At 34.1% G+C, this 12,829-nt stretch overlaps 1 protein-coding gene across 2 annotated transcripts in view; it reads right to left on the bottom strand.

Moving 5' to 3' along the window:
- Positions 1-1,181: 1,181 nt before the first annotated feature.
- Positions 1,182-12,829, bottom strand: part of LOC115228295 (alpha-crystallin A chain) — a 31,838-nt gene continuing 20,190 nt past the window's right edge. For both annotated transcript variants that reach the window (XM_036498903.1, XM_029798911.2), the window contains exons 2-3: positions 5,786-5,962; positions 1,182-3,444 (exon numbers count right to left, since the gene is read on the bottom strand). In XM_036498903.1, coding sequence (XP_036354796.1) covers positions 3,310-3,444; positions 5,786-5,962 — 312 coding nt within the window. In that variant the 3' untranslated portion in view covers positions 1,182-3,309. The remainder of the gene's footprint in view (positions 3,445-5,785; positions 5,963-12,829) is intronic.

Genomic DNA, 12,829 nt, shown 5'->3' with positions numbered 1-12,829 from the left:
TTGGAGGACAGCCAGAATAGAAGTAACAGTACTAACCACAAGATTCCGAGTTCGATTCCAGGCAGTGATCTGAATAATGATAATAATGATGATGATGATAATAATAATAATAATAATAATAATAATAATAATAATAATAATTTTGATTATAATAATAATAATGATAATAATAATAATAATAATAATAATAATAATAATTTTGATGGTAATAATAATAATGATAATAATAACATTGAGAAATACCTTAGGAATGAAAACCCAGGTTCGAAATTTCCCCAAGACACCTGATGAAGACTGGAGGGTATATCAGCTGAAACGTTTTGTTAACAACAAACAAGATCAGGTGTCTTGGGGGAAATTTTGAACCTGGGTTCTCATTCCTAAGGTATTTTTCAATGCTATGTTAATATTATTATTATTATTATTATTATTATTCTATGTTTGACTTTTGCTTTATGTTTGTACAAGTTGGCACCAAGTCTCACCCAGAGACCTCAAGACACAACAGGTTGGAAGTTCACGTTGTTGTTATGCCTAGTGTGCCATATATTTGGGTTCTTTTTGGTGTTGTACTAGTGAATGTCTAATAAATAAATTTTAAAAAAAAATTATTATTATTATTCAGGTCTTTGCCTGGAATCAAACTTGGAATCTTGGGGTTAGTAGTCTGTGCCCTTAACCACTACGCCATATGCCCATGGTATATGGGTTTTGATTCCAAAGGAAGGAGATCAGTTTGATAAAATAATGTTTATGCATTTCTCAGGGCAAATTACAAATGCAAGTGACAAGAAATGGCTGCAAGTGATAAATGAAAATAGGGTTTTTTTATTTTAGGCTTCTATTGGGATTTTGTTTGACAGCAGAGGGAAATAAGGGTTGGGATTTGAAGATTTGGTTTTTGTTGAAGTGCTATGAACATTTTTGTAATTATTCTCAAAGATAGACACTTTTAAATTGCTAATCAAATCTGATTTGTGAATAAGACTGATCAGGAGCCAACTTGACAATTAATAATGGAACCAAGCGAAAATGAATTCAGTTTCATTTCATGAAATGAACAATGAGAATAGTTTGATTAATTTTTGTTATCCTGGATCTGCTTATTTCCAAGCTTTCAAAAAGAAAATAACAAAAATTAAATATATATATATAATACAAGTAAACACAAAAACAGTTGATAAGTTTTGGACAACAGTTTAATGATTCTGCAGAAGTTTTAACAAAGATTAGCGGTACTAGATTTATGAAAAGAAGTAATACCTGTCCATATTGGTATTCTTTGGTTTGAAACTAAATCTCCTAATGGTAATGCTATTCTGCAGTTAAAGACATCAACAAAAACCATTTAAAGTAGATTTTACAAATTTCACACTTTTGAAAGTTAATGTTGTTCAAGTTAAAAGTGAAAAAGATTTGAGATTTTCCAGGGTTCTGAATCTAAAAAAATAATTTTGTGTCACCTAGTTTCTACATTTAAAGCAAATTATTCTTATATATTTAGAAATCTAATTGAAAGTGTCATCAACTTCATCTTGATTGATTCAACTTTTGGATTCTGTCACTTGACTGAGTTGGCCACAAGAAATAAACTGGAAATCCATTGGAAGAAATTTGTCCTATTTCTGCAAACCTCTTCTACTGACTCTCATTTGTTTCAATGGTTCAGCCAACCCAATAAAGTTAGGAAATATTAAATAATGGCATTTTTTTCTATTATTTTTTTTCATAAAAAATCATGATTAGTAAATCATGAATTTCAATTTATCAGTTTCATGATTAAATTCTGTTACCCAGCTTGACATTCTCATGCATCTTTTTATACTTTATATATTCACACATAATATCCTTGTCACTGATATATTTAGGGTCCAAAAAAGATTTTCATCAAACATTTTTATCGAAAGATTTATTTTAGGACAACTTCAGTGGCTAAATCATTTAATTTAAAGTTAAAATTATGTTAGCTAACAAGAAAAATGTTTTGAGTAAGATGTAAAGTAAAGATTAAACAGTTTGATTCCCATGAGATTAAGTATCTATGTATACAAGCTTTTAACAATTTTAACTTCTCATAAAATTTCAACTTTGATGGGAAAGCTGTTGGAGAGTATTGTTTTATATTGAAGACATCAACTATTTCTTCTTCACAGAATTCTGATATCTTCCAGACTTTGCCATTCTTACAGCCTTACTCCATTTTCATTTATATTATTTATTTTTAATTCACATTTTCCAACAAAACATGTCATCTTCAGTCTTCCTTTTTGAAATAAATTTCTATCACATTTTTATTTCTTTATATTTAAAAAGAGAACTAATTATATATACATACATATATATATATATATATATATATATATATATATATATATATATATGTATGTATGTATTTCCCCTCTTGTATTTTTATGAAATTCTTGTTTTTACAGATAAACTTCGAATCATTTCCATTTTGACTGAGGCTAAGATTTCTAACTAAACAACAGATATTTCAATACTGACTGCAACACAACGATCATACACACTTTCATTATTATTGCTTATATACAACTCACTCCTAAAGATTTATTTCTATTGCCTTATTTCTTAACTGACCTAAGGGAAAAAAACCCAAAAATGAACAACGACAAAAAAGTGTCTTTAATTCAATAACTAAATAGTATTAGTATCATCTGAAGGTGATATTTTTGAAAATCCTTCAGTGGAACCCATTTCATGACATCTCATCTACTAAACAGATTAATCAATCATCATTTGTTGGCTGCATTGAATCCATTTGTTTTGTCACAAAGAATATGAGTCGAGCCTTTCGGTATACATTATGTTTTCTCATAAACAAATTGTATGTAGCTTACATGCTCTAAAACGTCATATATGTGTGTGTGTGTGTGTGTGTGTGTGTGTGTGTGTGTGTGTGTGCGTGTGTGTGCGTGCGTGTGTGTGTGTGTGTGTGTGTGCGTGTGCACATGTGTGTGTGTGTGTGTGTGTGCGTGCGTGCGTGCGTGTGTGCGCATGCGCATGCATGCATGCGTGTGCACATGTGTGTATAGGATAGATTAGAATTTGTTTTTTGTTTACCCTTAATACTTCAAAGAAAATAGAAACGGTCAGAATACCTAATGTATCTGGTAATAAATCTAGAATAGGTTTTAGTGTTCTTAGAGTCTATAAAACCCCAGACTTGCAGCAGAAACCAAAGCAATTTTCCTTTTTTTTTTTTAAAAATATTATAAAACATTTTAACCATTGTTCATTGTTCTGTTTTTTTTTCTTCACCTGTCTCTAAAGTCACAAAGTATGAAATACTTAAAGGTTAGCACTACTGGTTTCCTGAGTAATTGGTATGACTCTCTCACCACTGTTTAAAGCTAGTTTACTTGCTCGGATTGTTAAAACACCATCAGAGGCCAACATGGAAGTCACATTTGCTGCATCGCATTCCTGAAAGAAAGGAAAAATACAAAAGTATATGAAAAAAGGTTGACAACATTTGGGAAGGATGCATTCTGTAGGCTGATGATGTTGATACTGTAGGTTAGGTTTGAGATATAAATGGAGGAGAATGATGGGATAGATGAAATATTGAGTTGGCAGGGGATTAATATAGGGAGTTGATGGAGGTAGAATGATGGGATAGTGTTGAATGCAAGGAAGATTTTGTGTATTGATAGAGAGAAAAAGAGGGATCTGAATATAATGGAAGAAGGATTCTGAACATTGGTGAAATGGAAGTGGATTTAATGCATTGGGTTATTGGAAATTTCACCATAAACATTTTTGCTGCAAGAAAATTCACCATAAGAAATTTCATTTGAAATGACCTCATTACATTTTGTTTTATGTTTGACGTTGAATAAAGACTTTCCTATTCAATGCTTTTATAGAACCTTTGATCACTCTCTTTTTTTTTTATATATATTATAAAAAAAGTGCTGATTTAATATGATTTATCATTGTCCATAAGGTAAATTTGTTGTACAGCGAATTTTCCTATACAATGAAATTTCTTACTGTGAATTTTCCTTACACAGATGTTTAGGTACATTAACAGAGTTGATGTGGGTTTGGAATATGGATGGAGCAAAGCTTGGTCTAAGGGAAGAAGTAAGTTTCATGTACTGAAGGAAACTGGTCATTGATTTTAACTTAATAAAGTTCGTTTGTCAATGAAATGACATGTCAACATGTCTCATCTCATACATATAATGCTGAGAGGTGTTGAGCATAGCAGACAAGGCATGTTGGCTGTTATCATAGCTATCACAGCATCAATGTTGGGATACATCTCTTCTTACTCTGTCGACAGGAATGACAGTTTATTCAAGCATGGCCACTGGTTTATATTATTCGATGTGTCCTTTTTTCTAAGATGTTATGCAATAATTTGGGAGAGATTTAGTTTGCTTTTTCTTGTAAGTCAAGAGATCTCTTGTTAGTTTATTCCTCAACTTTGGAAATATATGTTATTTGCATAATGCGGTTCTTTTCAATTGCATGAACTAAAAGTCGGAGGGGGACGGGATAAACTACCTGTATCAACTTGCTATAAAAGCAGGTAGTAATTTTACCTTGTATTTATTCTTAGTGCAAGTTTTGAAGAGTGCTGTTCGATTTTAACAATTATTTTTTCAAAGCTATAATGGAAGTGACAAAGGAGCATATTCGGTATATTTTGCTTTCTGAGTTCAATAAAGGCAACAACACAATGGAAAGTGTGAGAAATATTAATGCAGTATACGGGGATCAGACAGTAAGCATAAAGCAGTGTCAATGGTGGTTCCAAGGATTCCAAGCTGGAAACTACAACCTAGAAGATGAGCCTTATTCTGGAAGATCTGTAGAGCTTGACAAGGACGTCCTGCAATCCCTGGTGGAACAAAATCTTATCGTAACTGTTGAGGAACTAGCAGAGAATCTTGGACTGGTCATTCAACCATTCATCAACACCTGTATGCCATCAGAAAAGTGAGCAAATTGGGTCAATGGGTTCCTCACAAACTTTCTGAGTCATGCACAGAGAATGAATATGTGTTCTTCTTTGCTGTTATGTCTCACAAATGAACCTTTATTGGACTGAATAGTGACTGGTGATGAGAAATGGGTTCTCTATAAAAATGTCAAAAGTCCCAAAGACAAGGGTAGGGAAAAGAGAAACACCAGCACCCCAGGCTAAAGAAGGTCTTCACCTACGTAAGGCGTTGCTATCTGTTTGGTGAGATATGAAAGGTTTAGTCCGCTTTGAACTTTTAAATTCAAACCAAATGATAACAAAGGAGATCTGCTGCGAGTAGCTTGAGTGGTTTAAGTCAGCCCAAGAAGAAAAACGACCATTTTTGGTTTCAAGATGAAAGGTGTTCTTCCATCAGGATAATGCTTGGCCACATACAGCAAGGATGATATTCCAAAGGCTGGAGCAGTTTGAAAGGGAAACGATGCCCCACCCACCATATTCACCAGATATTGCCCCATCTGATTATCATTCATTCCGTAGTCTTCAAATTCATTTGGACAGAAAATATAAGAATTCTGTAGACAAGGTCAGAAAAGACAAGTGAATTTTGGAAGAGGGGCTTTTCATGTCTACCAGATAAATGGAAGAGCATTGTAAAAAATGAAGGAGAGTATATATTAGATTAAAAAAGAACTTTGTTTATCTTAATTATGAAAAATAAAAAAAGTATTAAAAACTGCATTATTTATGGGATGACCCAATAGATAACTTGATTGTTTGAGGGTTAAGAAATGAAAATAAAAGTAAAAAACAAAAAATAAACTGATTTACCCTTGGAAGAAGATATTGGCGTTTAAATTCTCTCTGAATATATCCATGTTCATCTTGTTTTTCTTCGTGTTTTGCATGAATTACAATTCTATTGTCAATAACTTTCAGAGTTATTTCATCTGGATTGAAGTGGCTCACATCAAGCCGGACTTTGAACTCTTTTTCATCATTGCTCACCTGGAAAAGACATTCAGCTAAGAAATATGAGAAATTTTGCAAGGGCTTTCTCTTGGCAGTATTTAACTGTTGCAAAAGTATGTATGTGCGCATATGTAATATATATGTGTGTGTGTGTGTCTGCGTTTGTGAGTGTGTGTGATAAACACACACACACACACACACACACACACACACACACACGCACACACACACACACACATTTGCAATGAATAATAGAAAATGGATAGAACAATATTCATTATTCCATATCACTTAAATTGCTTCCACACACTGTCACACCTGTAGTACATTGGTGAGATGAAATAATTCACATATAGCATAATCATCCCCCCCCCCATCAGAGGTATAACATGTGTTTCCCTAGGGGTGAGTATTTTGAAAAAGTCCTTCATAAGATCAGACTGTCATTACAAATTACAAGAATGAACACACACACACGCACACACACACGCACACACACACACCACACACACACGCACACACACACACACACACATTTGCAATGAATAATAGAAAATGGATAGAACAATATTCATTATTCCATATCACTTAAATTGCTTCCACACACTGTCACACCTGTAGTACATTGGTGAGATGAAATAATTCACATATAGCATAATCATCCCCCCCCCCATCAGAGGTATAACATGTGTTTCCCTAGGGGTGAGTATTTTGAAAAAGTCCTTCATAAGATCAGACTGTCATTACAAATTACAAGAATGAACACACACACACGCACACACACACGCACACACACACACACACACACACACGCACATACACACAATATGACCAAGTGATCAACCAGACTATTGGATATTGTTATACATCGCTGGTCACAATGCACTTCACATCATTTCAGCTTTCGAATGCTGCCACCCAACTGATGAGGCAGGCAGGTAGGCCAACATAATCCCCCCCTTCCGAACCGGACCCTGGTCAATTTTAGGGTCATCCATTTACAGCTGAGTGAACTTAAGCATTGTGAAATAAAGTATTTTGCTCAAGAACATAAAATACCTCATGGTTGTGAGTGCAACATGCCTCTATATATATTATTCATGCATGTGTGTGCATGCATGCAATATCCTGGTACACACTCATGCACTCGTTCACTCATATACCCTGGTCTATATATTGTTACTGACAGAACTCTGTTAGTTATCCATTGATTTCTTTGGTTTCTTTTTTACCCTCATGAGATTACACTTTGTCATCATTGCATGTAGACATGTGATAAAATGAGCTTTTTGTTACATTAATTTGATGAAACAAATCAAATCAATGAAAATCCATTTGGAAAAAAAGGCTGTGATGAATTTATGCATGAGCAGTCATCAGCTGGTATCAATATGAAAAGTGTAATAGAGAACAAAATCAATTTTTTTTTTATATTGATCATCAAACAGGGAGTAGCAGAGTCTAGAGGTGGTTTGAAGAAGGTCACGGTTGAATAAGTAAGTGACATGGGAGATTGTAGAAAGCTTCTCTGAAGGTAAAGAGAGAAGAGAGAAATTAGCAACCCTTGGAACACAACAGGACCATTCTATCGGCCGAAAAGTTGAATGACAAAAAAGACAACTGAGCTGATCTGTTGGCCTGATAATACAAGCTTCAAGATTAGCCAGCTGCTCTTTGTACCTGCCAATCAGATTGCTTCTTGCATTTCTTGCAAACCTGGGCCTTTCACGATAGTTTTCTGTGTTCTGTGATTTTATATCGATTGTTTTGGTGTTCCAAGTGAGTATTGTGAAATTTCACCATGTCTGACAGTTATTCTGATGAAAATATCCTTAGAAGTGCCTGATTTCTCCCAGTTTAGCAGCAAATCTAACACTGAAACTAGTGAAAACAACCAGGAAAGTAATGGAGAAGATCAAAATGACAATGGTGATGAAGATAATGTTGTGAACCCTTGGTTTAGGATCAGGAATACTGAACTAGAGAGAGACCCCTATGAATTCTTCTAGAAATGTGCCACAAGGCATAAGTACCCCAAGGGAATATTTTATGCTGGTTTTCACATGGAATCTCATTCAAATGTTTGTCAGAGAGACCAATAATTCGTCCTAAACCAGAACTGCCATGTTATGTTGGCAAAGTACTGTTGCTGAATATCTCTCATTGTGAGATTTAAAAATAGTAATTTTCTAATCAATAAGTATGTTGCCAACTTTCTCAGGAATACTCAGCCCGAGAGGAGGTCCCAATGTCATAAATGGCTTTGTCATATTGTCACTGAAACGCCAAACGAGGCTCTGTTTCCAAAGGGTTAAACGTCAATGGACAGCTGTTAGAGAGATTGTAAATTCTATGCAGATGCTGCTACATTGTGTAAGAAGAGTTTTAAAAAGTTTGGATTTGAACAAAGAGTAGCAAGAAAGAAGTCAACAGGGCTAAAGATATTAGTATGAAGGCAGATAAGTTTTGGTTGTTAAAAGTATGGTGTGACAATAATGAAGTCTGCTAATTTTCCAGTTCAAGGCAGATCTAAGTGTGAGGTGCAACAAAACTGGAATACAGGAGCTGGATTGTTTGCAAGGAACAGTTTAATATGTAGAAATTATGGTATGGAGAGCTGTTTAGGTGACAGGTTGATCAGAGGATCAAAAGGATCTGTCGCACATCTATTTGAATATAGGAACTTATAAGAAGAACAATGGATTTTTAAGGTGCCTTGGGATTGAATCTCTGGAATAGTTTACTGAAAATCCTAATCTTAATTTAGAAAACTTATGGAATTAGCTGGAAAGCAAGTTTAGCAAAAATTCCATTAATTACAAAGCTGTAAGAATCATTAACCAAACGATGGATAAACATGTATAAATTTACAGTTCTATATTTAAGAGATGAAGAATTATGTATATTATTTACTTTTGACGGATATTTGTCCTCATCTTGTTTGTTGTTAACACAACATTTTGGCTGATATACCCTCCTGCCTTCATCAGGTGTCTTGGGGAAATTTCGAACCTGGGTTCTCATTCCTAAGGTATTTTTCAATGTTGTTATTATTATTATTATTATCATTATTATTATTATTATTATTATTATTATTATGCTCGCGGGCATATGGCATAGTGGTTAAGAGCATGGGCTACTAACCCCAAAATTCCGAGTTCGATTCCAGGCTGTGTCCTGAATAATAATAATAATAATAATAATAATAACAACAACAACATCAAAAATACCTTAGGAATGAGAACCTAGGTTTGAAATTTCCCCAAGATGCCTGATGAAGGCTGGAGGGTATATCAGCCGAAACAAACAAGATGAGGACAAATGTCCGCCAAATGTAAATAATGTAAATATGTATAAATTTGTCAAAGATAATTTACTGAAATTCATGTATAATCAACTGAAAGACATGATATTAGTTGAAAGAAGACCTACAAAACTCTGAAACAAACTTTCATTCGCTTCAAGTAATTTTTCACAAAGTTCTTATAAGTTAAATTAATGTTGTGTAATATTAATTAAGTTAGAAGTTATTATTGACCATTGTAGATGCCAGAAGATAAAGCACAACAAGAAAGTCGTTTCATGTTCATCTTGTAAGCTCCTTCATTCACTTACACTTTACTAAACTTACACTTTACTTTACTAAACTTACTACACTTACACTTTACTGGCATGGTGTGGGGTTTGGCCGTCACCTTGCTTATGCGCAACGACAACTACAGAAATTATCTCTGATGTGGCCGGCTAATGCAGTCCACATACCTTGCAACACTACATCACTGGATACACACGAATCAAACCACCAACACCACCTGATAGTTGACATATGAATATAAAGATAAAATATCACTAATAATAACCAACATACCAGAAACACACACACACACACACACACACGCGCACCTATTTTCAAGTCAGCCAGAAACCAGAAACTCTCCTAATTGTATGTCAAACACATTAACCTTTAACCCCTCACAGTTACTTCTCTCTTGAGTGAGTGTGTGTAACAACAACAACAACAACAATAATGGTGTCAAATTTTAACACAAGGCCAGCAATTTTACATTGACTCCAGTGTTCAACTGGTACTTATTGATCCCGAAAGGATGAAAAGCAAAGTCCACCTTGGTAGAATCTGAGCTCAGAATGCAAAGTGGATGAAATGCTGCTCAGCATTTTGACCAACAGTTCTGCCAGCAATAATGATGATGATGATGATGATGATGATGATATGATGATGATGATGATGATGATGATGATGATGATGATGATGATAATAATAATGATAATGATGATGATGATAATAATAATAATGATAATAATAATGATAATAATAATAATTTCTACTCTAGGTACAAAGCCTTGAAAAGTTTTGGGGAAGGGGGCTAGTTGATTATATCAACCCCAGTGTGTAACTGGTACTTATTTCATCAACCCCAAAAAGAAGAAAGGCAAAGTCGACTTTGGTGGAATTTGAACTCAGAATATAGCGATGGGCAAAATACCACTTAGCATTTCGTCCAGTGTGCAAACAGTTCTGCCAGCTCGCCACCTTATTAATAAAAATAATAACTCTAATAGTAACAACAACAACAACAACAAAAGCAGCCCTGATGCAGTGTGGCAGGCAGTGGCTCTCGTGGCTTCTGATATTAACTGACTGGAAGTGTTATCATGTACGTTGCTTTGTCTTGGTATAAAAGATGGGCTACAGCAAATATTCTGCTCAATACCACAGATTTGCTTGTCAGTTGTTTGACCGTAACCAGTTGAGCATGTCCCTTAGTGGCTGACAATATGTGCATCTCTGATCACGAGCAGAAGTAGTGGGGGAGCATCATAGCCATGTGTTGAGAGGGATTCTTTGGGGTTTGAATAATTCACCTCCGGAAACATGGGAGTTTCATTCAACATCCTTAAAACAACCCTGGTTCAGGCACCTTTTGAGTGGGAGGGGCTACTCGACCTGAAGAAAATTCTAACTGGGCCCCACCTGCAAGGTCATATGCTGCTTATCTTGATAGGAGATCACCATGTCATGCACATATGGTTGTGATGGTGGTGCCTGGTGTACCCTTATCAGACAGGTAGTCATGATGGGTATACTGGGATTTGGAAATTTGTACCCCAGTGTCACTTTGATGACATGTGCTGCTCTCTCACACAATAATAATAATAATAATAATAATAATAATAATAATGATAATAATTGTAGCTAATATAAATGGTTGGTTAGTGGGATTGGTTGATTTCTGTAGTCTGTTTTTAATTGTATATATATATATATATATATATATATATATATATATATATCAAATAAGAAAATGGAGGAACAAATTCATTTCAATCATCAATTTACAGATATTACCATTTCATATTATTTATTAACTATATAAATAGGAACATCCAAATCGAACAAAACAATATACATCAATATGCAAGATAATAATACCATAAGAATAATACACATAAAATGGTCCTTACAGCTGTAAGGACCATTTTATGTGTATTATTCTTATGGTATTATTATCTTGCATATTGATGTATATTGTTTTGTTCGATTTGGATGTTCCTATTTATATAGTTAATAAATAATATGAAATGGTAATATCTGTAAATTGATGATTGAAATGAATTTGTTCCTCCATTTTCTTATTTGTATTATGAATTTACGGTAAAATATTTTACCTTCGCCCATCCGATACAGTAAATGAATTAATTGCATTGCAATTATAAGCATTTATGTATTTGGCATTTGGGTGCTTCTCCAGCAGTATATTGGATAACTGATATTCCATAGTGGGTTACCCTCATAAGCCCTATCTTACTTTGTACTATATATATATAGATATATATATATATATATGTATAAGAAGTTTTTGCATAATGAGATAAAAACCAAGGCTGTGTAGATATTAGAACACTTATAGATAGAAGGTCTTACAGCTGTTTCCAGGATATTTATTAATTATATCCCTTCATCGGAGACAATATGAGAAAATGGTTAAGTTAGTCTGTCTATAGCACTTATTCAGCATTACCTGACACCTTTGGCTCTCAATGACACCATTACCTCTTATAACCTATATATATATATATATATATACATAAATTAGATAATAAGGGTAGGAACTGATATTAATCAATTAAAACCAGTGGCTTAGCATATTTAAAAAATCTGAAGACTAAAAATTGTTACAAAATTAAGAAGAATGACCACTAAAGTGGACACCTAATATGCTAAACATAGATGTCAAATCATGTGTAACAACAACAACAATAATTTTAATTAAAAATGTTCTCTAGCCGGTAAATTGGCTGCTGGAATTTATTAACTGCAGAGTAATTTCCAATCTCAGCGTGCCAAAGTGAAGACATTTGAAAAATACACCCAAATATAATTTGTAGAACCTCATACATGCTCGATTTTGGTTGAGTGTTTTGTATCTAGTTCTGGAAATTGGGTTTTTCTAAGTGACAGACTATGCTGATGATCTTGCAGATATCTTCGTATTTGCATACATAGATGTTAACAAGTGAAACCATGGTACGTAGGTAATCGTTTCTTATTTCGTATATTTTCATTTGTCTTGCCCATTTTTACATTTTGGCGTTTTGTTGAGATTTTTCTTGGGAACACACTCTTCATGGTAATGGCGATTTGACATCTATGTTTAGCATATTAGGTGTCCACTTTAGTAGTCATTCCGCTTAATTTTTTATATATATATGGAGAGAGAGAGAAAGAGGAGGAGGAGAGAGAGAGAGTAAAAGAGAGATACAGAAGGAGGGAGTCAGCATAAGAGATACTGGATGAGTGCACATACTTGGCTTGGTGGCAGTAAAAGGGAAACTTGTCTCTCTCCTAGTTTATGCTTCAGGAATTAATCTAGAAAGAGAACA

Source organism: Octopus sinensis, unplaced genomic scaffold (genome assembly GCF_006345805.1).
Source record: "Octopus sinensis unplaced genomic scaffold, ASM634580v1 Contig10214_ERROPOS200000, whole genome shotgun sequence".
NCBI classification, from domain to species: Eukaryota; Metazoa; Mollusca; class Cephalopoda; order Octopoda; family Octopodidae; genus Octopus; species Octopus sinensis.
The sequence above is the reverse complement of the archived record's forward strand: the minus strand, read 5'-3'. Positions and strand labels throughout refer to the sequence as shown.